The 26,522-nt window shown below is 38.3% G+C and overlaps 1 protein-coding gene across 4 annotated transcripts in view; it reads left to right on the top strand.

Annotated features, from left to right (window-relative positions):
* The window catches only part of KIF13B (kinesin family member 13B), a 149,141-nt gene that overhangs the window by 78,651 nt on the left and 43,968 nt on the right, over window positions 1-26,522 (top strand). For all 4 annotated transcript variants that reach the window (XM_087960322.1, XM_087960304.1, XM_087960310.1 and 1 more), the window contains 12 exons: window positions 393-527; window positions 4,168-4,298; window positions 5,128-5,214; window positions 7,700-7,890; window positions 11,513-11,723; window positions 12,834-12,996; window positions 14,896-15,042; window positions 17,666-17,815; window positions 19,696-19,824; window positions 21,818-21,988; window positions 25,120-25,277; window positions 26,011-26,143. In XM_087960322.1, the coding sequence (XP_087816448.1) occupies window positions 393-527; window positions 4,168-4,298; window positions 5,128-5,214; window positions 7,700-7,890; window positions 11,513-11,723; window positions 12,834-12,996; window positions 14,896-15,042; window positions 17,666-17,815; window positions 19,696-19,824; window positions 21,818-21,988; window positions 25,120-25,277; window positions 26,011-26,143 (1,806 nt within the window). The remainder of the gene's footprint in view (window positions 1-392; window positions 528-4,167; window positions 4,299-5,127; window positions 5,215-7,699; window positions 7,891-11,512; window positions 11,724-12,833; window positions 12,997-14,895; window positions 15,043-17,665; window positions 17,816-19,695; window positions 19,825-21,817; window positions 21,989-25,119; window positions 25,278-26,010; window positions 26,144-26,522) is intronic.

The raw sequence follows: 26,522 nt of genomic DNA, 5'->3' as shown, positions 1-26,522 counted from the left end.
ACAAGTCGGTGATTTCAGAATCATTTCTTTTTTATATGCAGATATTGTCTTAATTATTTGATGTTAAGCCTAAATGTTGGTACTCATTCCTTTCTTTTTCAGCGGTTTGGTAGTGTAATTTCTGGGATTCTGGATTTGTGAAAAGGGGTTGGGGCCAAACATGGGCTGAGGGTTGCGGTTTGTTAATTAAAATGAAATTTAGAGACTAGGAGAGCAGCCATGGTTGTAGCTGCTCAAAGAGGTGGATAGGCTACAGTGGCCAATCATTGACTGTGCCTCTCCTTTTGTTTTTTTTCTCTGTTATGTCCAGGGAGAAGAATAACCACACATTGTGTGAGAATATATGCTTCTAGTTGTTTTTTTCTAATAGTAATTCTGCTCCTCTCAAATAGGAACGGCAGAAACAACTTGAAAGCCTCGGCATCTCTCTTCAGTCATCTGGGATCAAAGTGGGTGATAACAAGTGTTTTCTGGTGAATTTGAATGCTGACCCTGCACTCAATGAACTTTTGGTCTACTATTTAAAGGTGAGATACTAGAAAGATGTACGGGGTTGTTTTAAAATTGCTTAAATGTAAGAAGCTCCAAAGATCTTGTTTCTGAATTCTCCTCTATAATCCATTGGCTTTTGAAAAGAGTCACATAGAAAATATTTCAAAATCCAGTCTGGATTTGATTTTTTTTTAACGGATCAAGACAGATTGGTTGGGCAAAAGCAGATTTTGTGATATTTCATTTCTGTCAGGCTGGGCTCTTCAGCATACAAAGCTGTTTATTCAATGTCAGTGTACTCAAACCCAAGATTTTATTGTGAATTGTGAATTGTTTTCAGCAGACACTAGGATGTAGGTTATTCTTTTTTGTTATGAAAAGCAGACAATTTGTATCAATCATGATTTGATATGTGCAATTGCAAATCAGATTCCCCCATAAATATATTTTCAATGCCATCATCAACTGTGAATATAATCTGCTTGGAGAAATATAAATACTCTGATACTTAGCACTATACAATACAATATTTCTCAGGAACTTTGTACAATAAGTCATCATTATTGCTCCCCTTAAGGTTGGAAAAGTCCAAGCTTGGCTACTATGGAATTGGAACAGATTTCCCAGTTTTTGCTTTTTAGCCAATTGCAAGCCATGGTTATGAGGGAACTAGATTTGCACAATCATGGCTTGCATTACTGCATATAGTATGCCAAGTCATAATGCAAAAGCAGAAGCATTAGGCAGGGAATGAAACTTCATGAAGCCAGCTCCTAAATGGATAGGCTACCATTTAAAACAAGCCAATAATACAGTATATTTACTGCAGAACCAGAAAGGTTTGCAATGTTATGCAATGAGTGGCTCTTTTTCTTATAATATTGTTCAGATACGTCAAAGCTACTGATAAACTTATTCAGACCTGTGACATTATTTTAAATGCTGCCTCTTTAAGGAGAACCAGTAATCCTATTTATAGTGGGCTAGCACCCTGAAGAATGTAAGGATGTGGGTTGGGGAAATCTTTAGTCATCACTGTTCCCTTGAAGCAACACAAGAGCTGACTTTGAATAGCTTCAGAGAATTTCAAGGCAGTGTAGGTGTCTAGCTTTGTCAGCTGGCACTCCCTCCTCCCAACTAGTTCCTGATGCCATATCTGTTTCTTTGCTACTCAGCGTGAAGGCCCTCAAAGAATGTCTTGGCAACAAAATACATGCAGGGGGTGACCTTGGCTATTTGCAAAATGTTAAGATTTCATCTGAGCATCCTAATACTGATACCTTAAAATTCAGAAAGAGAAGGAAAGAAGAGGGAGGAAATTAGCACAATCATTTCAACTCATTTTGTAGTAAATTTAGACTCCTTCTTTAGGAATCTAAAATGATAACTTCTTTATTAAAATATTAACAGGGCTGAACAAATTTATAATAGGATATTACCCCAGGTGCACTACAATATGAAGGCTGTCCTGGATAAAGCAGACAGGAAACATGACTTGCTGAGCTAATTCTCCTTTATTGTAAGGCTATATTAACATAATTTTGGAAGTCTGAAAGCACAGATTTCCCATAGTCTCTTTTTACAGCACGATCAATTAGAGAGTTCCTAAGTCTCTTTCTCCAACAGCTAATTCTGTCCACAATAAATATTGTATGGCTATATTAACATAATTTCACAAGTCTGAAAGTACAAACAACTAGCTTGATCAGTTAGGGTGGGCCCTTTCGACATTTCTTCTGTGACCCTTAAGCAACTGCTATATCTTTTCACATCCTCCCTCAAGGTCATTCTCACATACCATTACATCTTTATCGGCTACAATTCACATTTTGTTAAACCTTTGCTTCTTTTTTTTTAAAAAAAATAGTTGAGATCTTACTGTCTGAATAAGCCTTATTTAAATAGATTTAGAGAAATAATTCTGTGCATTATTTAATTCAGCATAGAACTCAGCATCTTCCTAGTTTATATATATTTTAATTGAACTTTTCGTTCTTACATTTCCAGAGAGATATTTGAGAGAATAGCTTTGCAGCACCCATTCCTTTTGCCTTTTAGCATGGTTATTGTGGTTCATAGCCTCTGATAGACTCATCCTCAAATAGTATGCACTCCCCCTCTTTCTTTCAGTTCAGATATGTAGTTCGAGTTGATAATGATCCACATGCCAGATTGTCTGTGGGAGGAATCTATTCCAAATGCCAAACCACAAAGAAATAAAAAATGACAAGGAAGCCCAAATCCATAAAAAGTTATCATTCCAAATAGCTCCAGCAAGCATTGTTGAAACATTCAACAGGGAATCTGCATCTGGAAGGCCTCAGGTTCCCTGCCCCCACTCTGATTTTCCCTCCTACAATTCAGTCTTTCTATTATGGTCTTCAATGGGACCATTGTTGTGTTCCCTGCATTCAGAAATGAGGCAGGTAGCATCCAAAAAGGATGCTTTGATTACTCAGAATGATGCCTCAGTGCAGCCACAAAACAAAATGAGATCCACTTGATATTTTGCCATTAAGCATTTAGGCAATCAAGCAGCACTTTCTGATCTGAAGAAAGTATTTCCAACTGATTCACCTTCAGACAGGTTATCTAATTCAGAAGTAGAAAGGGAGTTGTTGATGAAGCCCAGAGGTTAAGGGATGCTATAAACCAGGAGAGTCCAACTTTGGCAACTTTTGGACTTGCAACTCCCAGAATTCCCCAGCCATCATGGTTGGCTAGGGAATTCTGGGAATTGAATTCTACAGATCCTAAAGTTGCTAACTAACATTGGAAACCTCTGCTGTAAACTGTAACTTAGCAATTCTAGTTATCCAGGTTTCCAGGCTTATTTGGCAATAGCTTTCTTATTCTGAGGATTTATGATGAATGTTAGTAAATGTAATTGAGTTTTTACGATGGTTTTTAAATTTGTTTTAATGCAAAGTTACTTTGAGGAATTGAAAAAAAAGACCATAGAATTTTAAGAAACAAATGAAACATGCTTCTTTTTCCTTTCGACATTCAGCAGGTTGCATGTAGACTACTGTGCTAGAAAGACAGGTGAAGATGAGTAACATTAGCAGACTTAATGTCAAGGACAGTTTAATTTACACTACAGTACAGCCAGCATCTTTTCAGATGATTGACTAGCAGGATATGTTATTCTTCATCAGAATTGTGCTCCAATTTAAAAATAATACTGGGGAGAAGAAAGCAAAGTTAGTTCAATAAGAAATTTAATTTATCTTTCCTTTTGTCTTACCCTTTCATTGTTTCTCCCATTTATTTCCTGCAGTCAATATTGACACATTATAGCAAATGCAAACAAAGTACAATCCTGAATTATTTTCATTTCAACTGGTTGGATAATATCTGTAACTCTTGAGGACTGGAAGCTGAGCTTGCTCTTTCTCTCTACTTCCTCCTCACAGTTCATTTTTTTTTTTGCGTTATGATTTTATACAGTGAGTGTAAGGGAAGGTAATGACTGAGTGCACACTTGATGCTAAGTTGTGCCGCAGTAGTTTTACTTTATTGTGATGGGAAGCCAGCCATCATTTGACAATTACGGTTTGCTAGAGCACTTTGAGAAAGCTGGACTAGATGAATTGAGAACGGTCAGTTTCATGTGTGGTAAGTAATATGAATTTCTGTTGGATTTCAGTGGGCCTGATCTTGAATCTTTTGCAGGAGCACACACTCGTTGGATCTGATAATTCTCAAGACATACAGCTCTGTGGATTGGGGATTCTTCCTGAACATTGTATAATAGATATTATTGGGGATGGACAAGTCATGTTGACACCTCAGAAGAATACTAGGTAATTGAGTACTGTGTTCTGTCTATAGAGGCAAGAACTTTGCTCTTATTCAGGATTAAATGAAGCATGGAAGAAGTTCCACAGTTGGATTTTGGGATCTTTGTAGCTAAATGAAAGGACCCATATTGCCTCTTATTGCTTGCTTTTTTCCCCCTCATTCTAATATTTTTCCAGTAGAGTAAATGCATGCACATATTTGGAATAAATAATAGTGCCAAAACCGTGGGCTTCCTTGGCTCAGAATGTTTATGTATTCAGTAAAGGGAGAGGGAGAACTCAGTGAACATCCCTGCCCCCTGCTGCATTGACCAGAAGCCCTGAAACAAGCAACATGTCTGAGACTGAGTTGTGGTTTTCGGCTATGGAAAGCAAAGTGGCACAGGAAATTGCTCAAACCAGTTGTTGTTCCCTCTCCTAAATTTTCATGCTCTGTTCCTGGTGGCATGTATCTGGTGGGTGCAAAAGAGGTTTGTTTGGGAAAGTTTTTAAACAGCAGATGGGACAGTTGTGACAAAGGGAACTGGAAAAAAAATGACTACCTCTTTCAAGCAGGAAGAAGATTCCAGCCAAAGACTTTTCTTCTCCAGCTGTAGGAGCACTGATATATCTTCCTTGTAAATGGGAAAAGGGAGTGTTCAGATGTGTTGGATTGGTATCAATTTATTTTACCATGCAATGTCTCTGCTTTGTTGCTGTGGCTCAAAGGAGGGGAATCAACACAAGTTCTTCACATTATGTTTTTCTTAATCACTGCCATGTGGCATTAAGGGCAGGCCAAATCCTTGATGTGGGAATGACTATATTTACTTTTTTTCCCCCTTCAACACAGGACATTTGTGAATGGCACAGCTGTTGTAGGTCCCACACAGCTACACCACGGTGATAGAATTTTGTGGGGAAACAATCACTTTTTCCGGTAAGCTGCTGATTCCTTTCATTGTCTTCTGAAATTGGTACAGCTTTGAGACACAGGAATTTGGATTGCCTTTGAAACCATTTAATAATTGAAAAGCTGGCTGCAGAGGCTCGACTCTGCCGTATGCATTTGCTGGTCTTGTCCTCTGCTCAAAGTCAAGATAGTTTAGCCTTCTTCAACTAAGCAACTGTCAGATATTTTGGAATTACAAGTCCCAAAATCCCTCCAACTAGTAAGATCAGTGGCTATGCTAGCTGGGAATGTCAGGAATTGTATACCCATTTTTTTGGGTCTTTGTTTCTTTGATGTTATGGTCATAATTTTACAACAAAATGTTAACTCTTGTATGGTGGCTGAACAATTTTTTAAAAATGTTATATTGTTGCTATACAACCCAGGACTCTTTGGGGTATTGTTTCAGAGATATTTCCTTAACTTCCACTCCCATGCCCCTGCATACCCTCCCTGACTCTTGCTGTTGCACCCTTGTATACTCTTCACAATCCTGCATACCCGCCGAGCTGCACAACCTTCCTCACCCATAAAGCACCTCTCATACATTTCCCTGACCCGTTTGCCTCTTGCAAATCCCTATACACCCTCCCCAGGTCTCTCATGCACCTCTTGAGTACTCCCTCTCTCATACTTCCCAAATCCACATGACACGTCTTGTACATCCTATGCACTGTCCCTCGCCTACACTGAGCCTCCCTTGCATCCCCACAGCTCTCTCCGTCTCTCCCCCACCTGGCAGCAATTCCTGCCAACCTGGGACATCCAACTTCCTGCTGGATTCTAAATTGCTTTTCCTTGTGGGAAACTGGCAGGGAATATTGGAAATGATTATCTCATGACTGTGGTTGACTTATGCGGCCATGCAATAACACCAAATTGGCCATAACTTTGTCAAGTTTCAATCCCATGGATCAAACGGGTCTACAGATTTTGGACTCATTCTTAGACCGTTTGAGGTATGTTAATTCAAACAAATGTTGTCCTATGATGCACTGTTTGCCCAATTGAAGATCACAAACAGACAAAAGGAGACTTTTAGTAGTATATGGAAGCTGTGCAGGAGGGGAAGTAAGGCAAAAGAGGGCTCAGTCTTTTATCATTTGTGGCTGACCACCTTAGTATCATCTTAATGTTTTAAGGCAATAAAAAAAGTTTGTCATTTGCCTAGCCTAAAATTATAAGGGAACTAGGTTAGGGGGAGATATATGTGTACGTATGTGTGTGTCTTGTTTAGATTGAGTCCTTGTTTAAACTGAACTTAAAGTATTATTGGTATGGCATATCTATATCTCTTGGATTATTTCCATCTCTGTGGTTACAGATAAAAGCCCGAAAATAATAATGATTTTCTTCAGTGTGATTTTATTCCAGTTTGGATGTTGAAGTGAAATTATATTCATTTTCTGTATATAAAATGTCTTTATGATATTTGGAGGGTACCCAACTCTCAATTGCTTCTGAATAGCTTATATTAAAAATAAAATAAAAATAAAAAGCAGTAAAACTAGAAAGGCATTCCCATGTGTTGGACAAACATGGTCCTTCAAACTGAAAATGTAATGAACAAGGTTCCACAAACTTCAAACTTCAATGAAGAGCAAACTTTTGGGGTCCCAATTTGACTATTGATTCGAAGTATACCAACTTGTAGACAAGCTTACTGAACAGGAAGAAACCATGGGGTCTAAGCTGTCCTTCAGTAAACTGGCCCAATGCCCTGAAAAGCTTATCGGTGATAAACAGTACTTCAAATTGCACCTGAAGGTATACTGGCAAACTAGTTCAATTCACAGAACAGTGATGTCACATGACATACCAAGGCATGCCCAACACTACCTGTATCACATCTGGATCATCTACAGTTTCTGGGTGGTCTTCAAGAGTAGCTTGAAGTATTACAACAGTCCAATATAATCCTTAGAATATTTCAAACTGTTAGTAATTGCCCAAGATTTTTTTTTTTAATTTGGAAATTCCAAACATCACTTGTTACTGTTAATTAAAATAGAGTACAGCAGAAGGCCCAAATGCAGAAGGAAGTTTTCCTTCAAAGACCTCTAACCAAAATAAATAATTATCTAGAAGACGTAACTTAATATCTGAGCAAAATATATTGATATCCCCTTTCCCACAAATCAATGCAGACATGAGTTTTGTTACACCAACCTTTTTTGAAATATACATAAGCTATGACAAAAGCTGAGCGGAACCTACGCAAGGAATTTAGCCAGGTCCATGTTCACTGACAGATATCCTCCAGGTGTGTTAGAATGCGGCTTCTAATTTTGCCCAATAATTGATGAAAAGATCTCTGTGACTCATTAATAGAAGCCTTAATTTTATGTTCTTAATGTAGTAGATACTATTATCTTCTCTCATTGACAAGGCATCTCTGCATCTGTTTTTCAAAATCAAATGAAACCAGTTTTCAAAGGCGGTGCTTCTTAGCATTTTTCTTTTTCTGTTTAAGGCTGAATTTGCCCAAAAAGAAAAAGAAAGTAGAAGCAGAGGATGAAGACAAAGATAGTTCAATGAAAGGAAGCAACAGCTCTGAGCAGCTGGATTTAGATGGAGACAGCTCCAGCGAGGTATCCAGTGAAATCAGCTTCAACTATGAATATGCCCAGATGGAAGTAACCATGAAAGCTCTTGGAGGAAATGGTAAGGAATGTGGATGTTTTGTTTCCACTTTATGGTATGCCATTTTGCACGTGGTTGCAATTCAAGGTTATGTTATGACTGTGAGATACATTGTATCTTGAACAATAATTTTAATATAGAATAGAATAGAACAGAAAGAATAGAATGGAATAGAATAGAATAGAATAGAATAGAATAGAATAGAATAGAATAGAATAGAATAGAATAGAATAGAATAGAATAGAATAGAATAGAATTCTTTATTGGCCAAGTGTGATTGGACACACAAGGAATTTGTCTTGGTGCAAATGCTCTCAGTGTACATAAAAGAAAAGATACATTAGTCAAGAGTCAAGAATCATAAGGTACAACACTTGATAATAGTCATAGGGTACAATAAGCGATCAAATCATACTAGGAAACAGTCAATATAAATCGTAAGGATACAAGCGACAAAGTTATGGTCATATAGTCACAAGGGGAGGGGATGGGTGATAAGGAGTGATGAGAAGATTAATAGTAATAATAGTGCAGACTTTGTAAATAGTTGGACAGTGTTGAGGGAATTATTTATTTAGCAGAGTGATGGCGTTCAGGAAAAACTCTACCCACTGCCAGGAGTTCGATCCTTACTGGCTGAAGATTGATTCAGCCTTCTATCTTTCCAAAGTCAGTAAAATGAGGACCCGGATTATTGGGGATAATTGCTGACTCTGTAACTGTTTAGGGAGTACTGTAAAGCACTTCGAAGTAGTATATAAGTGTAAGTGCTATTGCTATTGCTATATGCAATGAACGTTTGTGATAGCAAGTTATCATGGAAGATAAACAGTGGTGGCCAAAGCATTCTGTAGAGACCACAATCATGCCACATGCCTTATGATATCATTGTGCATGTGACACAAAAATTACACAATGTGTGTCATTTGTGATTGAAGGATACAGTTTCTAAGGATTATATCATGGATGTATAAAATAGTAAGAGGCTAGATATGAGTTTAACTTTGATTTGTTTTACAAGACTTGAAACCCTACAAATGTATAATATAAAACATTATTTATATTATCAAGGAAGACTATCATTGTAAGACAGTTGAAGAAGAACTTAAAAACATAATTTCACAAATACTAGCTTACAATTGGTTTCATCTGAAAATATCCCAAAAGATTGTCTGAAGAAAGAAAGATAACATGCAGTCTTAATAGTTTTTTATACTGATTCCCATTGATCCTCCTAGTATAACCAATTCCATAGTCTAGAAGTTGCAACTCAGTCTGCATATAAGCCTAGTATCCATGGGTTAAAATATTTAGCAAGATTTTGGTGGGGATGGTTTGTTCATGCCTAAAAAAACAATGCACCATCAAGCCCAAGTTGTTAGACAAGAATCAAATATTGAACTCCATTTGAAAGCTCCATCATACAAGAGAGGAATATACAGTATTTAATTAAATATAATCTTTTCTATCTGTTTCTACACTGGCCTCAATTGTCCCCATCTCTAATGAACTAAACTGCATGTAACTGCTGTTGGTAAGGGGCAAGTATAGTATTAAACAAAGATGTTTTTTTAGTAATTTGGCCCATCATCCTATATTATAGTTTAATAAATTCATATTTAGGTACTGACTCACTTAGCCTACCTGAATTCTTTTTCCATTTGTCCAGAAAATTAAGAGTGATACATAGGTAATAATCATGTTGTTTCCTTGGAAACAAGATAGAAATGGTTTGCTATGACCTCCTTTCAAGCTTTTGTTGACTCCTCAATTCTGCTACAATCCTGGGCTTTTCCGTTGTTTCCTATCCAAGTGGTAATCATATTCCAATCTGCTTAGGTAAGTTCAATTAAGAGATGCTGCCCGCTGAGACAAGGCAGCCAAAATAATAATAATCGGCTCAAAAGGTTATTTGAAAAAAACCTGTTGATTATTTTCCTAAATTAAGAGAGCAGAAGCTACGTATTCCATTTCATAATCTAAAAAGCTGACTTTTGAAATTGGAACCATTTTTAAAAGGCCTCTCCTACTAATCTTTCTCCCAGAAAAGATTCATGCTGAAAAAGGAGAGCCGTTGAGTAGCCAAAGTAAACTGTTTAGAGCATTAAAGATAAAAAGCAACAATTTGAATCATGCATGAAAAATAACCAGAACTGAGTGCAAACCATTTAAATGGACATAAAATGGCCTTCGCATTATGCCAAGAGTTAACAGCTAGCAGCTTCATTTTGTGCCAAAGGAAACTTCTGGAAACTCTTAAAGGTCAACTTTATACAGTTTGCATTGCGGTAGTCTAATTGTGATTTGACCAAGTGTGGAAGAGTAAATTTACCACCCAGAGTGAAGCAGGCGCTTCTTTTCCCTCATGAGATCAAGAATTTTGGTGCTGCCTGGGAAAGAGGGTTAAAACAGCAGCCCCACCCACTCCTTAACTGGAAAGTTTATCCCATAAAACAAAAGAGAAAGCCAGCATGTGTGAGTCAAAAAAAAAAAAAAAACCTCAAAGAAAGTCAAGCCAAAAAGACAGCAAAGAAGTAGGAAAGAGAAACCTTCAACGCAAAGGCAGCAGTTTTCAGGGAGTGAAAGAAAACTGCAGTTTTGGAACTGCAAGACCAAGAAGCAGAACTGAGAAATGCAGAGGAAAACAGACCAGCCAGAATCTGCAATGCAAAGCAGGCCCATTGCCTGCAGGGACCCAGGTGCAGAGCTCCACAAACCAGCTCCAGAAACAGAGGACTGTGAGTGCTGGGGTGGGGGAGGGGAGAGCAAAGTCTATAGAGCAGGGCATCCAACCTAGGCAAGTTTAAGACCTGTAGACTTTAGGCTGGCTGGGGAATTCTGGGAGTTGAAGTCCATGTGTCTTAAACTTTCAAAGGCTGACGTCATCTCTGCTATAGAGTAATGCAAAGAGTTTTCACATATAAATGTACTAGGTACTGGGATAGGAGATGAAGACCTGAAGGTAAAGAAAACACTTAAAGAGCTAAGAAATAGTTAATTTAGGAAAACATGATGCTAGAAACATGAAAATGGGAAGATAGGCATGGAATTTAGAGATAAAAATAGAACTTTATCGATTAAATAAGATAGAAATAGTCATCAACTTGAAAGTAAGGCTGTAGAATTAATAGGGAAATAGAAACAAATGCAGAATTGGAATTAAGGTTAGATGTTAAGGAATAGGAGTTTAATTTTGTATAATGTAATGATTTTTGTGGGGAAAACCAAATGCAGTCTTCGGGCTTGTTAGCTGGACCAGATTAAGAAAAATCCCAACACCAAGATTTGGGTTTCTGTGATATTAGCTTTAGTGCAAACTGATTTAGGTAACTGTTTATCTGAGTAATCTCTGGGAAATTGAGGCAAAGATTGATTTGTATTTCTCTGAGTATACAACTCCTTTAAAAACCAACCTGCCTGTGTAAGATACACAGATTGTGTGGCTCCACACTTAAATTTATTGTAGAGCCATTTGTTCAAGGCCGGGTGGTGGTGGTGTCCAAGCTTGGCAGCTTTAAGACTTGTGGGCTTGACTGGCTGGGGGAATTCTGGGAGTTGAAGTCCATAAGTCTTAAAGTTGCCAAGCTTGGAGTCCCCTGTTCTAGGCTTTTATCTTGTGACATCTTTCTTCCTCTCTGCTTAGATCCAATGCAGTCCATTTTACAAAGTCTAGAGCAACAGCACGAAGAAGAGAAACGGTCAGCACTGGAGCGGCAGCGACTCATGTACGAGCATGAACTAGAACAGCTCCGGAGACGCCTGTCTCCAGAGAAGCAGCAGTTCCGCACCATGGACCGGTTTTCCTTCCATTCTCCCAATGCACAGCAACGTTTACGCCAGTGGGCGGAAGAGAGGTGGGTGAAGGGAATGAATTTTGGAGGTCTGGTATTTTTCCCTGTTCTCTTCTTTGAAGAATACTCATCTTGGCATATGTTTGGATTAAGACTATAGATACATTTTATACCTCAGTGAATAAAATAACCTTTTTATTAGCAAAAAGGAAGTTGTTGCGTGCTACTCAATTGCATGTGGCCACTGAAAGGAGGCACTTGGGCTATTGGCACAGACTTCTACGAACAAAGGATTTGGGCCTAAGGATGGGATATTGTGTGTATTTCATTTATTGCAGAAAAGGGCTATGAGGTTGATGGAAGTGAATTCTTACACATCAAATGGAGACTCCTAAGTGACCCAAGAGTGCTGTCCAATAATGGGAAAGTCTCCACACACGTCCTTTTGATTCATTCATGTAGAGATAGCAATGATCGTGTCTTGTGAATATTTATATAAATATACAAATATTATATAAATCGCTATCAAGCAATGCAGGATGACCATCATTATGATGAGAAAAATTTGCAGAGTCAAGCCATATCATCTAAACTGTGTTGCTATAACTGGAAGGGAAGACTTCCAAACTTACTGGCGAGGAGTTCACATGAATGTCACAGTCTAGCCAAGAACATAGATAGCCCCTAGCTCAGAATAATAGTTTAACAGAGTTGGAAGGGACCTTGGAGGTTTTCTAGTCCAACCCCGTGCTCAAGCACGAAACCCTACACCATTTCAGACAAATGGTAGTCCAATCTCTTCTTAAAAACCTTCAGTGCTGGAGTACCCACAACTTCTGGAGGTAAATCCTTCTACTGATTAATTGTTCTAATGGTCAGAAAATTTATCCTTAATTCTAGGTTGCTTCTGTCCTTGATTAGTTTCCATCCAATGCTTCTTGTCCTGCCCTCAGATGCTTTGGAGAATAGCTTGATCCCTTCTTTCTGCAGCCCCTTAGATACTGGAACACTGCTATCATGTTACCTCTAGTCCTTCTTTTCATTGGTGCAAAAATAATTAACTGATTTGCACCAGAGCAAAACATCCTTATCAGTGTGATTATTGCAATGTGTTTCTAAATATTTTCTTTTAAAGTCCATCCTCCTTTCCCTCTTTCCCTTGTATTGCAATAGAGAAGAGATGCTCAACCACAGTCTAAGGAAACTGAGAGAGCAGATTATGAAGGCCAACCTGTATGTTAGAGAAGCCAGCTTCATTGTAGAAGAGATGGACAAAAGGACGGAATACAAGGTTACCCTCCAAATCCCAGCCTCAAGCCTTAATGCAAACAAAAAGGTAAGGCACTTAAGTCTATTCAGACACATACAATATCTTTTCTCCCAAGATATGGCCGTCCAGACAAATATTTCATCCTGTTCCAAAGGTGATATTTACAGTAAGCAGAATATAGACGTTTTGTTTCTGTTGATCTAATGCAATGTGTATAAAATGGGAGTAGGCATTTGCTAGAGCAGGGCAAAGGGTAGTTCACAGCCAGTTTAAACTAGCAAAACCTGAGCAATTAAATTATTTGTTTGCTTATTGCCATTAAAAACATGCATGTATCTGTTTGCAGTGGCCATTGATGTGCAGTTTTACTACTCACAGGCCAGGTTCATGGAACTAGTTAATGTCATGACTTATTAAAATCCTTTTCTGGGTTCACCTATTATATTGAATGATAAATTAACCAAAAAACCACTAAAGTTACCAAAAACCTTGAACCAAAGTTGAAGAACTTTTGCAAACCAACTGCTAGGATTTTAACTGACCTGGTTGGGCAAGTTCTGTGAATTGCTATGTGACTATGTAACCTGCATGACATTCCTTTTTACTGATATAAGTAAAAAGGCTGCAGACTCACCACTGTTTAAAAAAGGGAGGGGAAGCTCAGATTTCAAGAAAAGAATGTGGGAAATATATCAAGTTCTACGTCCTCAAAACAGACCCTACTGAAATTCAACTAGAGAGGAGAAAATGGTGAAAGAAATTGCAGGATATTATCTCAAATGGAGAGAATGTTTAATTTCACAGTGCATGGGATCATTTGCCTATTTGATGTTCCTATCAGTTATAAAAAAAAACAAAACCACACAAATCTTATAATAATGAATTGCTGATCCAACCATCAGTACAATTTAAATGTTTATGTTCAATCTGTTATGTTAATTTTCTTAAAAGATTGAAAAATGCCTTTTGAAATGTAAATTCAGCAGTGATCTTTTTGTTATATTTTATTTATTTGTTCAATTTTTATTTTATTTTATTATTTTATTTTCTCCCATCTCAACAACTCTTCTTGAGATTTGTTTTTTAAAAAACATTGTGTGTGAGGGGAGAGAATTCAAATATACCCTCAGGTAAATTTGTCTTGATTTTGAACTGAATATTTATTGTGGTCAATAGAATAGGAATAAATCCAAATAAGATGATGAATCTTGGTTACAAGGAAAAATGGATCATATTACACAAAGTCTGCCAAGTGCAAAAATTTAATATAACTTTCATTGCAGTATAATCTCTACCTTAAGGCCGCTGACAAAACATGCCCATTTTAATAACATACTTGGAATGTGGTTAATCAACAAACATTTAATATAAAATTTGGCAGACTTGTCAGTTAATGAAGTTAATTGTGAGGCAATCATTCTGTGATGAGCTCCAATATAAAAATTTCCAAAACAAAAGGCTATATTTGACTATTTCACCTCTTATTACGCACACAAATTCGTGCAGAAGAAAATATTTTTTCTATCTTCTCTGGAAGGTGTCAGAGGATAATACAATAATCAAGCCAAGAAAAATCTTGCCAATCTTGAGTTTACTCAAGTTCTCAAGATAGGCAGGTAACAAAATGATTTTTCATTATTTGCATTCTTTCTTTCTTTCTTTCTTTCTTTCTTTCTTTCTTTCTTTCTTTCTTTCTTTCTTTCTTTCTTTCTTTCCTTCCTTCCTTCCTTCCTTCCTTCCTTCCTTCCTTCCTTCCTTCCTTCCTTCCTTCCTTCCTTCCTTCCTTCTTTCCCTCTGTCTTTCTTTCCTTCCCTCTTTTCTTCCCTCCCTCTGCCCTTCCTTCCTTCCTTCCTTCCTTCCTTCCTTCCTTCCTTCCTTCCTTCCTTCCTTCCTTCCTTCCTTCCTTTCCTTCCTCCATCTCTCCCCCCCTCCTTGCATTTCTTCTTCCTTCTGGGTGTTTTGTAGCGGGGTGCAATACTTAGTGAGCCAGCCATTCAGGTGAGACGAAAAGGGAAAGGCAAACAAATCTGGTCCCTGGAGAAACTGGAGAACCGGTTGGTAGATATGCGAGACCTCTATCAAGAATGGAAAGACTGCGAAGAAGACAACCTGGTATGTGGAAGAGATTTGGGGACAAACCTTTTCTTAATTGGTAAAACATGATAGATCAGCTTAGTTTTCTCTATATGTGTTGTATTGCTCATATTTTTCTCAACTAACATAGCTAACAGCCTTGGAAATTTGAGTCAGTTTTGGCTCTTGGGGACTGCCTGGACAAGTTTTCTTGGCAAGATTTCAGAAGTGGTTTGCCATTGCCTGTTTCCTAGGACTGAGAGAGAGGGTCTGTCTGGCCCCAAGTCACCAGCTTTGTCCCTGAGGTGGGACTAGAATTCACAATCTCCCAGTTTCTAGCCTGATTCCCTAATCACTACACCAAACTGGATCCCAACAGCCTTGGATAACATTAAATTAAACTCAGCACTCATAGAAGGTACATGATGAGACCAGGAGATAAAGGAACATGTATCCATGTATGTGATCCTTGGAGAAAATTCTTCTTTTCCTGCTATTATTTTTAAATTAAGTATGGGCTGAAAATCCTTAAAATATTTTTTTTTTGCCCCAAAGTTGGACAGGATAGCAATAGCAGACTTATATACCACTTTACAGTGCCTTACAGCCCTCTCTAAGCATATTGCCCTTAACAATCTGGGTCAGCCTCTTGCCCCAATAATCTGGGTCCTCATTTTACCCACCTCAGAAGGATGGAAGGCTGAGTCTACCCTGAGCCTGGTGGGATTTGAACTGCTAAATTGCAGGCAGCCGGCAGGCAGCCGAAGTAGTCTGCAATACTGCACTCTTAACTACTGCGCCACCGTGGCTCATGCTGATACTAAGAGAACAAATAAAAACATCCTTTTGCTTTTGTATTGCTGGGAAGAAGAAGACTTGAAAACTGAGAAAGCCTAGATTATTTTTTGCTTCTCCTGTGTTGTTGGGCACAATGTTTAAATCCCAGTTATACCCTGAGAATGATGTTGCACCTTGGCACTAGGCTTCTTTGAAGGTGAGAAAATGTCAAAGGTTCCTATAGGCTTGAACATCACTCCATCCTTTAAGAGTGGCCATCCACTTACCTGCCCAGCCATCTCATACATGCATTAAACACGGTCAACCCAACCAGTGAGACAATGAACATGAAGTTGAGGGGAGAAGGATCAGGTTAACCACAGCATTTTTACTTATCTTTCATGTGACATGTTCAGTTTGCAAAGGAAATATTTATGTGTGGCTTTTATTGTACAAAGTGGATCATGATCCTAAATCATACCATGATTTTTATTTTATGAGAGTCTGTATGGTTTTTATTTTATGAGAGTCTGTATGGTTTTTCATAATTAATTGCTGTATCTTTGAAGTTCCAAAAATAATTACATAGACTGAACCAAAATAATGTTTATCTGTGGCTTTTAAATAGGGCCATTAGAAGTTTGAACTCTTTTCTTTTAACTAGGTAATTCTGCGGTGCTCCCATGAACTCTTGTCTTTAAATATATTTCAGTTATAACAATACAGTAACACAATAAAACAAGCCTTAAAGGAAATAACCCAGAACCCTTCTTTTCTTCCTCTATTTTCCTTCTTTTCTCCGTGGTCTACTGAGCAAAGTGAAAGGAGGTGCGGTGAATTATTTTTTTCCTGGTCTGGTAACTTTTCAAGCTCTCAGGTAGAATTTTTTCCCCTTCACTCAAGCAAGGCACCTGTATTTTGCACAGGTCAGAAAGAGGGCTGAGAAAATACAGACCCCTTACATCAGGGGTGGGCAACTATGGCCCTTTTATGAATTATGGACTTCAACTCCCAGAATTCCTGAGCAAGCCATGCTAGCTCAGGAATTTTGGGAGTTGAAGTCTACAAGTCATAAAGGGGCCATAGTTGCCCACCTCTGCCTTACATCCTGGAAATAAACTGTTTCAACTCCTCCCCTCGGGACGCTGCTACCAGGCATTGCCTGCCAAAAGAGCTAGGACACAGGGACAGTATTATCCTCATGCCCTCACTCCGCTGAACTCCCAATTCTCACAGTACTATCTATTGTCTATTTATTCATGTTGTATGGCTGTAGTATTATTATCCTTCTTATCTTCATTACTAGCCCCATTTACTGGTGATATGATGAAGATGATGATTGCTCCATTGCTTTGCATGTATACTGAGAGCTTTTGCACCGGAGACAAGTTCCTTATGTGTCTAATCACACTTGGTCAAAAAAAGTATTCTGGTCTATTCTTATACACACCTATAGTCCTCTCTGAATGGATTCATAACCTGCTTCCCTAAAATAGCTACAGCGAACTACTTCTGGGTTGTAAATAGAATCTGGGTTGTGATTGGGCTAAGACAAAAACAAATCACATGCAATGTAGGCAGCTACTTTCGGTATGTCTTCCTGTGCAATGCCTTTTCAACATGCTGTCCTTCCAGAATTCCCCTCTAGCATGGTCTTTACTCTGGAAGGCTTAACATGGTGGAAGGCTGGATTAAACCATATTAGAGACACCATGTTAAGATGACTGGAAATGAACTGCTAAGAAGGAGAATGGGTCTTTCTCTTAAGATGTCTGTTACAAGGGAGAATATGATTCCCCCTGCCAAATTGAACTTCTGTCATAAGAGGATCTAATCATCATAGACGTTGGTTGTTCATTCTTTTTTCCCTTCTATTCAACTCAAGGTTATGAGGTCTTATTTTCGGCGAGCAGATCCTTTTTATGATGAGCAAAAGAACCACAGCCTCATTGGAGTTGCCAATGTCTTCCTTGAGTGTCTCTTTTATGACGTGAAGCTGCAATATGCTGTGCCCATCATCAATCAGAAAGGAGAGGTATCTTTCTGCATAGTCAATTATTAATCATTATCTAGTCACATAATTACTCAGTTATTTAAGAATCACAGCTCTGTGCACAATTACTATTGATTCTCTGTCTTTTGACATAGATGCCTGGAATATAGGCAGTTGCATTTAATTGATCCTTAGTTCTTCCTAATTTTCTTGACCTTGAGTTTGTCTTGGAAGGAATTGATTTGATAATCATGTGAACTGTAGAAGCAGGCATGACAAAGCTGATTTTTGAATTTGGGATAAGCCCTTATCCTCTACACAGATTTCCTATAGGACCCATGTTGACCAGTATACAAGAAAACCAGAACTAGAGAAGACTAGTGTATGACTAGTTCTCATTAAACTGATAAACCTGTTTCTGAGCCATACCATTCCTACAGCAGGTAGAAATGGAGATGAAGGAATAATCATCTCCAAAACTACTTCACATATAGAATTCAGCACATTATTAATCTCATTGTTTAGATTTATACTGAGAAGCTTTCATTTTTGTGATATTTTTTCTTTTGTTTAGTTTATTTTTATGTGGAGAGAGAAAGATTGCAAAATTGTCATTAAAGAACCTGCTGAGAGTCTCCCACTTTTTTTGGTACTGGATACAGACTAGGCAACAATCCTTCTGTTTTTTTTGGAACTCTATCCCCTCCCCCTTTCCCCAAAGTACCTGCAGATCCCACTCTTGACAAAGAAGAGGGAGTAAACCCTCCAAAGCACCTAAGGGCAGGACAAGAAGTAATGGATGGAAACTTATCAAAGAGAGGCCCAACGTAGAACTAAGGAGAAATGTCCTGACAGTTAGACCAATTAATAACCAGTGGAACAACTTGCCTCTAGAAGTTATGAATGCTGCAACACTGGAAGTTTTAAAGAAGAGATTGGACAACCATTTGTCTGAAATGGTATAGGGTTTCCTCTCTGAGCAGGGGGTTGGACTAGAAGACCTCCAAGGTCCCTTGGAGTAACCCTGTTATTCTGTTATTCCATTGTGCCTTTGGCCAGATTGAGTGAGGGACCCATGATGATTTTTAATATGAATGTTACTGTATTAAGGGAGGTTTGCTTTAATTGTATTGTTATTGCTCTGTTGAGTGAGACAGTTAGAAATGCTGTTAAAACAAACTTCTCCTAAGCTTAATACTCCTTTTGGGCAAACCTCCCTTGAAGGACAATTTCTCTCGACATCTCTGATATTATCACTGAGCTCTATGATCCTTGAAGTTGAAATACAAGAAAGAAGAGATTACTCTTCCCAGTTTATTAACATTTGCTTCTCCACTGGACTTTCAGAGAGGATTAATCCCTTGATAATTGTCTGTTCTTGGAATATATACAACATGAATATTTGCATTACTTTGTTGGTGCCACATCTCCCAGCTCAGGGCATAAGAAGCTACATGCAGAATGGCATAACCAATTTTTTACTTTTAATTTCTTGGATAAGATAAATGCATGATAGAGTGATTTTCCCCTAGCACGAAACAATCACTTCAAAACTTAATACTGCAATAGGCATCCCAATAAATCATTTCAAATCCAGTGCAGGGCAACAGCTCAGATAAATAACATAGGAACAAAATTTATCAGGGCTAAAAAGAGCTTGCAGCCCCAGAATTTAAAGTAGATTACAGACATTAAATTATAGATCTTAAAAAGCCCAAGAGAAAAATGAAAATTGAAGGCCAGTATTTCCCGAGGCAGAACAGTGGAAAAGTTTTGAATCCCTCTGAAAAATCTGTTACTGCTGTCTGGGGCAGCCGGGTTTGATGGGAGTTTTGCTAATGAATATTTTATTTCCAATAATGTAGTTTTATTGCTTCCAAGAACCTTACCCCTCCTTCTCTGTGGGATTTGTGCCTTATCAGATAGCAGGTCGCCTGCATGTTGAAGTGGTACGTGTGAGCGGAGACATCGGGGAGAGAATTGCAGGAGGCGATGACAGCTTGGAGGGCTGCTTTGAGAATGATCTCCAGGAACACAAGTTAGTGTGCATGGTGAGTTCTCTGAAAGACCACACCTGGAGTACTGCATCCAGTTTTGGTCACCACGCTATAAAAAAGATGTTGAGACTCTAGAAAAAGTACAGAGAAGAGCAAACAGGATGATTAGGGGACTGGAGGCTAAAACATATGAAGAACGGTTGCAGGAACTGGGCATGGCTAGTCTAGTGAGGAGAAGGACCAGGGGAGGCACGATAGCAGTGTTCCGATATTTGAAGGGTGCCACAGAGAGGAGGGTCTGCCAAACTATTTTCTAAAGCACCCGAAGGCCAGACAAGGAATAATGGACGGAAACTGGACAAGGAGAGATTCAACCTGTAAATAAGGAGAAACTTTCTGACAGTGAGAACAATCAACCAATGGAACAGAAGTTGCCCTCGGAAGTTGTGGGAGCTTCATCACTGGAAGCTTTCAAGAAGAGACTGGACTGCCATCTGTCAGAAATGGTGTAGGATCTACTTGGGCGGGGGGGTTGGACTAGATGACCTACAAGGTCCCTTCCAACTCTGTTAATCTGTATCTGTTCTGAAATGGTATAAGGTTTCCTGCCTGAGCAGGGGGTTGGACTAGAAGACCTCCAAGGACCCTTGCAACTCAGTTATCCTATCCTATTCTATCCTATCCTCTATCCTATCCTATCCTCTATCCCAGGGTGTCCAACCTAGGCAACTTTAAGGCTTGTGGACTTCAGCTCCCAGAATTCCTCAGCCAGCAAAGCTGGCTGAGGAATTCTGGGAGTTGAAGTCCACAAGTCTTAAAGTGCCAGAGGTTGGACACCCCTGCTCTATCCTATCCTATCCCATCCCATTCCATTCCATTCCATTCCTAATTTTGCTTTTCCAAAACAAAACAGTTGGACAAAGAAAAGCCTGCCTGTCCTGAACTGTGTGCTCTTTGGATATAATTTTAATTATAGTTATTGTGGAGAGCCGGTTTGGTGTAATGGTTAAGGCATTAGGCAACAAACCAAATTAAGGCCCTGAGTTCTAGTCCAGCTGTGAAGTCAGCTGCGTGATTTTGGACCAATCCCCCACTCAGTCCTAGGAAGCCATTTCTGAAACCTTGCCAAGAAAACTATAGTTGACTGGAGTCCACTCTGACTTTTTAAAAAAGGCTGTTGTGACTGCTGGGTGTGCTGGCTAGAAGTGATGCATGTTGTACAATATGTTGGAAGGGCAGCAACTGTAGGAAATGTGGCCTTAGTTATTTTTATGCATAACTAGAGCTGTGAGCCAAAGTAATCTGTCAGGGTTGATCACTATTGTGTGTGCCTAACTACCCCCATTTGAATGTACTCATGTACTCATTTTATTGTGGAAGTTTTGTTTAAGCCAAGAGTTTGGTAGCTTAAGGTGCATAACTTTTACTGTTTTTTTTTTCAACGGTCACAAAGACAAATATGTCAGTTGCGTTGGAGCAATACAATTTGTATTGGAGCAAAGTCCTATCTTCAAATCTAGTCTTCTGGTTTAGTTTCTGTTTTATAGTGAAACATCCTTTGAGATAGCAGGCCTGTTCCTATGCTGACCTCTGGTGGAGACGTTTATTTCAAGGCATAATTTAAGACAGATTTTAGTTAAATACTGTCTATTATGGAAGCTTCTGATTTTATAAGGTAGACATTAGTCTTGAACAAACTAGCTATGCTACATTTTGTGTTGAACTGTTATTTTGTTGTCAAGATCTTTATTGAATTATAAAGTATTATAAAATACAAAAAAAGTAAATAGAAAAGCAGTGGGGGAAAGGAAAAAAGTGAGGAAAGATAAGAAAAAAGAAAGAAAAAGAGGCATTGACTTCCGACTCTCTCTGTTGCAGTAAAATATAAGGCATTGTAACATCAAATCACAACTTTTTGCTTTTTCATAATAATATGAACAAGCCATTTCTATAAAGATATATTGAACTTTTATTGTGAATGCACCCTATTCATTATTTATTGTAGTGACCTCTGTATGTGTTTTATGTGCCTCTTTTAATCCCCCAGATTAAAATCCTTCAAGCTACTGGTTTGCCTCAGCATCTCTCCAATTTTGTGTTCTGCAAGTATTCTTTCTGGGACCAGATGGAACCTGTGGTGGTTGCCCCTGAAATGGATCCTTTTTTGTCTCCCGTCAGCAAGGAGCCACAGTGCATGGTTGTCTTCGACCATTGCAATGTAATTGTTTTTGTTGCTATCTCAGAGTTACCACTTTAATTTCATGATTAAAGTGCTTGCCAGGATGGGTGGGCAAAATGTTTTCTTCCTAGTCTAATTCTGATATGATGCTATGCTATAATGCAGAGGTCTCCAAACTTGGCAACTTTAAGACTTGTGGACTTCAACTCCCAGGATTGTTGACAAGTTTGGGGACCCCTGCTATAATGTTTATATGTATGTGGGGGAGGGGGGGAACAGACATATGGTGTTAACACACATATTAAAATATAGACTATGACTGACCTAAAAATCATTATGGATTGTTCAACGAATCATGGTTTTAAAAATTCTGACTCGGTATTACATAGGATATGTATGTGTCTCATTTTAAGCTTGAAATTCTGCTAGTAGTAATAAAATGGGAATGCTTGGCAGCTCATTCTTTGAAAGATACAAACCAGATAGAGAAAACTTAGCATAACATCCAAATGAAAGATACCGATTTTTTGCACCTAAATAATTTATTGTATTCATAAGCCAGTTCTAAACCGATTGTTAGCTTATGAATCTTGTCATGTATAGTCATAAAGAATTGCACTCCTGCATGTCACATTCTTTCATTGGTACTGTTTATATTTACCTGTAACCAGGATTGAACATGTGGTTTCAATAAGCATGCAGCTAATGACTGAATATCAAGATTCCTGGCCTTAAAGTGGCATTGCTCCAAATCTCTCTCTTTTTTCTAGCATTTATTAGGCTGAACATTATATATATGCTCTACCTATTTATTTAGAATATTTCTAGGATGTCACATAGTTTGAATTCTCTGGATCACTTCCATTAGGAGTTAAAATAATAATTTAAAAATTAAAAAAAAAACTTTATAACTAGTGGCAGAAATTTTTAAAACTCAGAAATCAGAAAATATCCTTATTTTTTATCATATGTAGGTAGAACTTTGAAACTCTAGAAATTTAAAGTTACCAGGTTCTTGAAGAGCTGTGAAAATTCTTTAAAAACTTCTATGTGAAAAATCTCAATAAGCCTGAAATAAAGGGGAAAATGATTGTTCACTGAAAAGAATATAAAGTAGGCTGGGCTTCTATAGGAAAAAAGCTTTTTATAACCAAGATTTCAGCATTGGAAGAAATGCCATTTTCCTTAGTAGACACCCTCTGAATTTCATTTTATGATTCTACGAAAGACTAAAGTCCAGGGAGAAAATGAGAGAGGGTGCGACTCTTCAGATAAGAAAGTCCCAACCGTTTAGAGCTTTTTAGAAACCAAAACCAGCATTTTTCATTGCATCTTGGAACAGACTAGAAACAATAGGAAAGACAGCGCAGTAAGGTAATACAATTGTCCCAGTTAACAAACGTCTAGCCCTGGGAAACATGTGGATCTGGCTTACTGTGTCTTATTTGCTGAGCTACAGTGTTTTCCAAGGATCATTTTTCTTCTGGGGACTCTTAAAAGTAAAAAGGCTATTCTGAAAAAGCCTATCTCAAACCCTCAGATCTCAATCATCTCAAGCATTTTTTTTCCCAAACATTTTTTCCACAACAGTTTTCTAATATAAGCAAGTCCTTCAAGCCTCTTTCATACAGTCTAAAGCAGGGGTATCAAACTCAAGGCCTGCAGGCCGGATCTGCCCCATGGGGTGCTTAGAACTGGTCCGCAGGGCTGCCCCGGAAACAGCAAAGGACCGGCCCACAATGCCTCTGGCAGCGAAAATGGAGCTCAGGAGGGCCACGTGCAGCCCTCCCGAGCTCCGTTTTTGCTGGCAGCGGGTTGCAGGAGACCATCCCAGCCAAAAACAGAACCTGTGAGCCCGTTTTCGCTGGCAGAGCACTGGAGCCACCACAGGCGCTGTTGACACAAGTGATGTCAAGCTGTCCATGTCCCCCCTAGCCACGCCCCCCGTTCCACTGAGGTCAAACACAACCCTGATGGGCCCTCAATGAAATCAAGTTTGACACCCCTGATGTAAAGCATTCATACCATGCCATTAAAATTGAAATCAATCCTTACGATGACTTATAAATTTGAAATATTCTGATTTTTTATTTTAAAAAGCCCTTAGTTAAACAAAAAAATAGAAAAGCAATACAAAGTATTATAAAACAAATTATAATTCAGTATATTGTTGAATTATATGAGCTATCTCTCTTCCTTTTTTCCAGCACTTTTTAAATGCTGTTCATATCCCTTTAAAAACAGTTTAAATTAACGTCAGCACCCAAGTAGTCCCATTCTTAATGTTGACCAACTATATCTCAGCTGCTTCTGGCACTGATCATAAAACCCAGCGGATTCAGATTGTTGAAAGCTATTCTTGATGTGATTTAGGCTGTTCCCTTTCTGTGTGTAACGTTGCATTCTCCACCACACCATCTTGAAGACAGCAGGTTCAGGAAAGCTAATTTAGTAGATGGAAATGTTTTTAAAGAGTTTCTCATATCTCAATACTATTCGAATCATAACAAGAATCCAGCATAGCAACCCTACATTATTATTGCCTTTGTATTGCAAATGGGCAATGCTGATATACCAGTTGAAACTGATAAAAACAGTATCTATGCATATTGAAAGCTCCAAGTTGTAAGAGAATATATATTATCAAGAATATATGTGTGTGTGTGTGTGTGTGTGTGTGTGTGTGTGTGTATATATTGTGTGTATTATTCTTGATAATATATTCTCTAACAACTTGGAGCTTTCAATATGCATGTATAATTTTTCCAAAAGACTGCTGGTTAATTGCCTGTCGAAGCTGTACAATCAGGCAACATCACATTGAAGAGAGAAATGAATTCATCATAATGAAAAGCAATAATAAATCTCCAAAAGTAGGACAGCAAATTCCATCCATTAATTTTGCTATGTTTCCCCCTGTGGTTTACTTCAGGATTCCAAGCATAAAGCTTTCTAAATTGCTCTCTGGATCCTTCTGGTACTCCATTTATCATAGTGATTTAAGCTTTCTGTAAAAGTTGCAGATCTCAGCTGTTGACTGTTCCAGTTCAGGTATCCTGTTGGGACTAATGTATGCTAACATGTTTGCTCCCTTATTTTAGCGTCTATATGTTGCAATAGTTGGGAAGGAAGTGAACGATGCATTATTATTTTAATCCTTTTCTGACCAGGAACTCTCTGTCAATATCACTGAAGATTTTATGGAATATCTTTCTGATGGTGCCCTAGCTATTGAAGTATACGGGCACAAGCAGTGTGATTCTCGCAAAATCCCAGCACTGTGGGATTTAGGAATAATTCAAGCCAAAACACGAAGCCTCCGAGACAGGTAAAAGAGATGGCACTTAGCTGATGAACGCATTTAAAATTTGTGAGGAAGAACAGTGTAGAAGTCAGAGGAGAAGATTTACAAGCAAAATATGAGTTATTGTGCATTTTCTTCTGATCTTTCAATCTATTCCCAAAGGCCACTGGGGGTGCAGGCATTACTACCTTCTCTCCTTCTTGTTTGCATTCTGCCACAACTCTTCCCCCTACTCTTTAATCACTGGCTTTCTAAAATCTCAAGATTCTATTATAACTATATTAGGAATGGAGTAGTTTTCAATTCAATTCAATAAGTAGCTCTTTTCAAAATGTAAATGCCAATGTTGGCAAAATTTGATACTCTAAGTAACTTGGGCATAACCACAAGGGAAACTTAAATGTGTTTTCCCAACTGAAGTGAAGCTGCACTGAAACTATTTCCCTTTTTAGTGTTTCTTTCCCATGCACGCACACATATGCTCCTTTTCTTTCTTTCTTTCTTTCTTTCTTTCTTTCTTTCTTTCTTTCTTTCTTTCTTTCTTTCTTTCTTTCTTTCTTTCTTTCTTTCTTTCTTTCTTTCTTTCTTTCTTTCTTTCTTTCTTTCATATACTCCCTCTTCCTCTCTTTCACACATACATCCTTATACTTGCAAACATCTCTTCTCTTGGTGTATAGTTTCCAAAGCAAAGTAAAATCTTTGAACACTTTTCCAAAGGGCATAGTGTTTCATTTGTCTTAAAAATTGTGCTTGGTAGGTGGAGTGAGGTCACCCGCAAAGTGGAGCTATGGGTTCAGATTCTGGAACTCAATGAGAATGGAGAATACTGTCCAGTAGAAGTAACTCCAGCAAAGGATGTACATTCAGGTGGCATTTTTCAGCTCAGGCAGGTAAGATGGTAAAGACCATCAATAATGTCAATAGTTGTTACTTTGCCTCTCTTTTTAGAGAAGTGGTTGATTTGACTACATAAACACTATGAATTTGGCTTTTGTCAAATGATGTTCAGGCTACTCAGTTCTTCCTGTGGTAGCATGAACAAACTTAGCATCACATTTTTCCTTCCCATTATTTGCTCTGCTGTTCTAAACACCTCTAAGGGAGGCCAAGCTTGTTCACATTACAGAATTCTTCCCCTTGATATACTGTAGAAAAATCTCAAATTCCTTGGACATCCCTTAACTGGATATTGAACATTTTAATTTGGACTTCTCGTCCCAAGCAACAAAGTACGTTGTTTCCAAGACTAGAAAATGTATGTAATTTATA

Source organism: Notechis scutatus, chromosome 1 (genome assembly GCF_049901735.1).
Source record: "Notechis scutatus isolate UNSWTSFEM ecotype Mainland chromosome 1, rNotScu1.2, whole genome shotgun sequence".
In the NCBI taxonomy this organism is placed as follows: domain Eukaryota; kingdom Metazoa; phylum Chordata; class Lepidosauria; order Squamata; family Elapidae; genus Notechis; species Notechis scutatus.
This window is presented reverse-complemented; position numbering and strand designations above follow the sequence as displayed.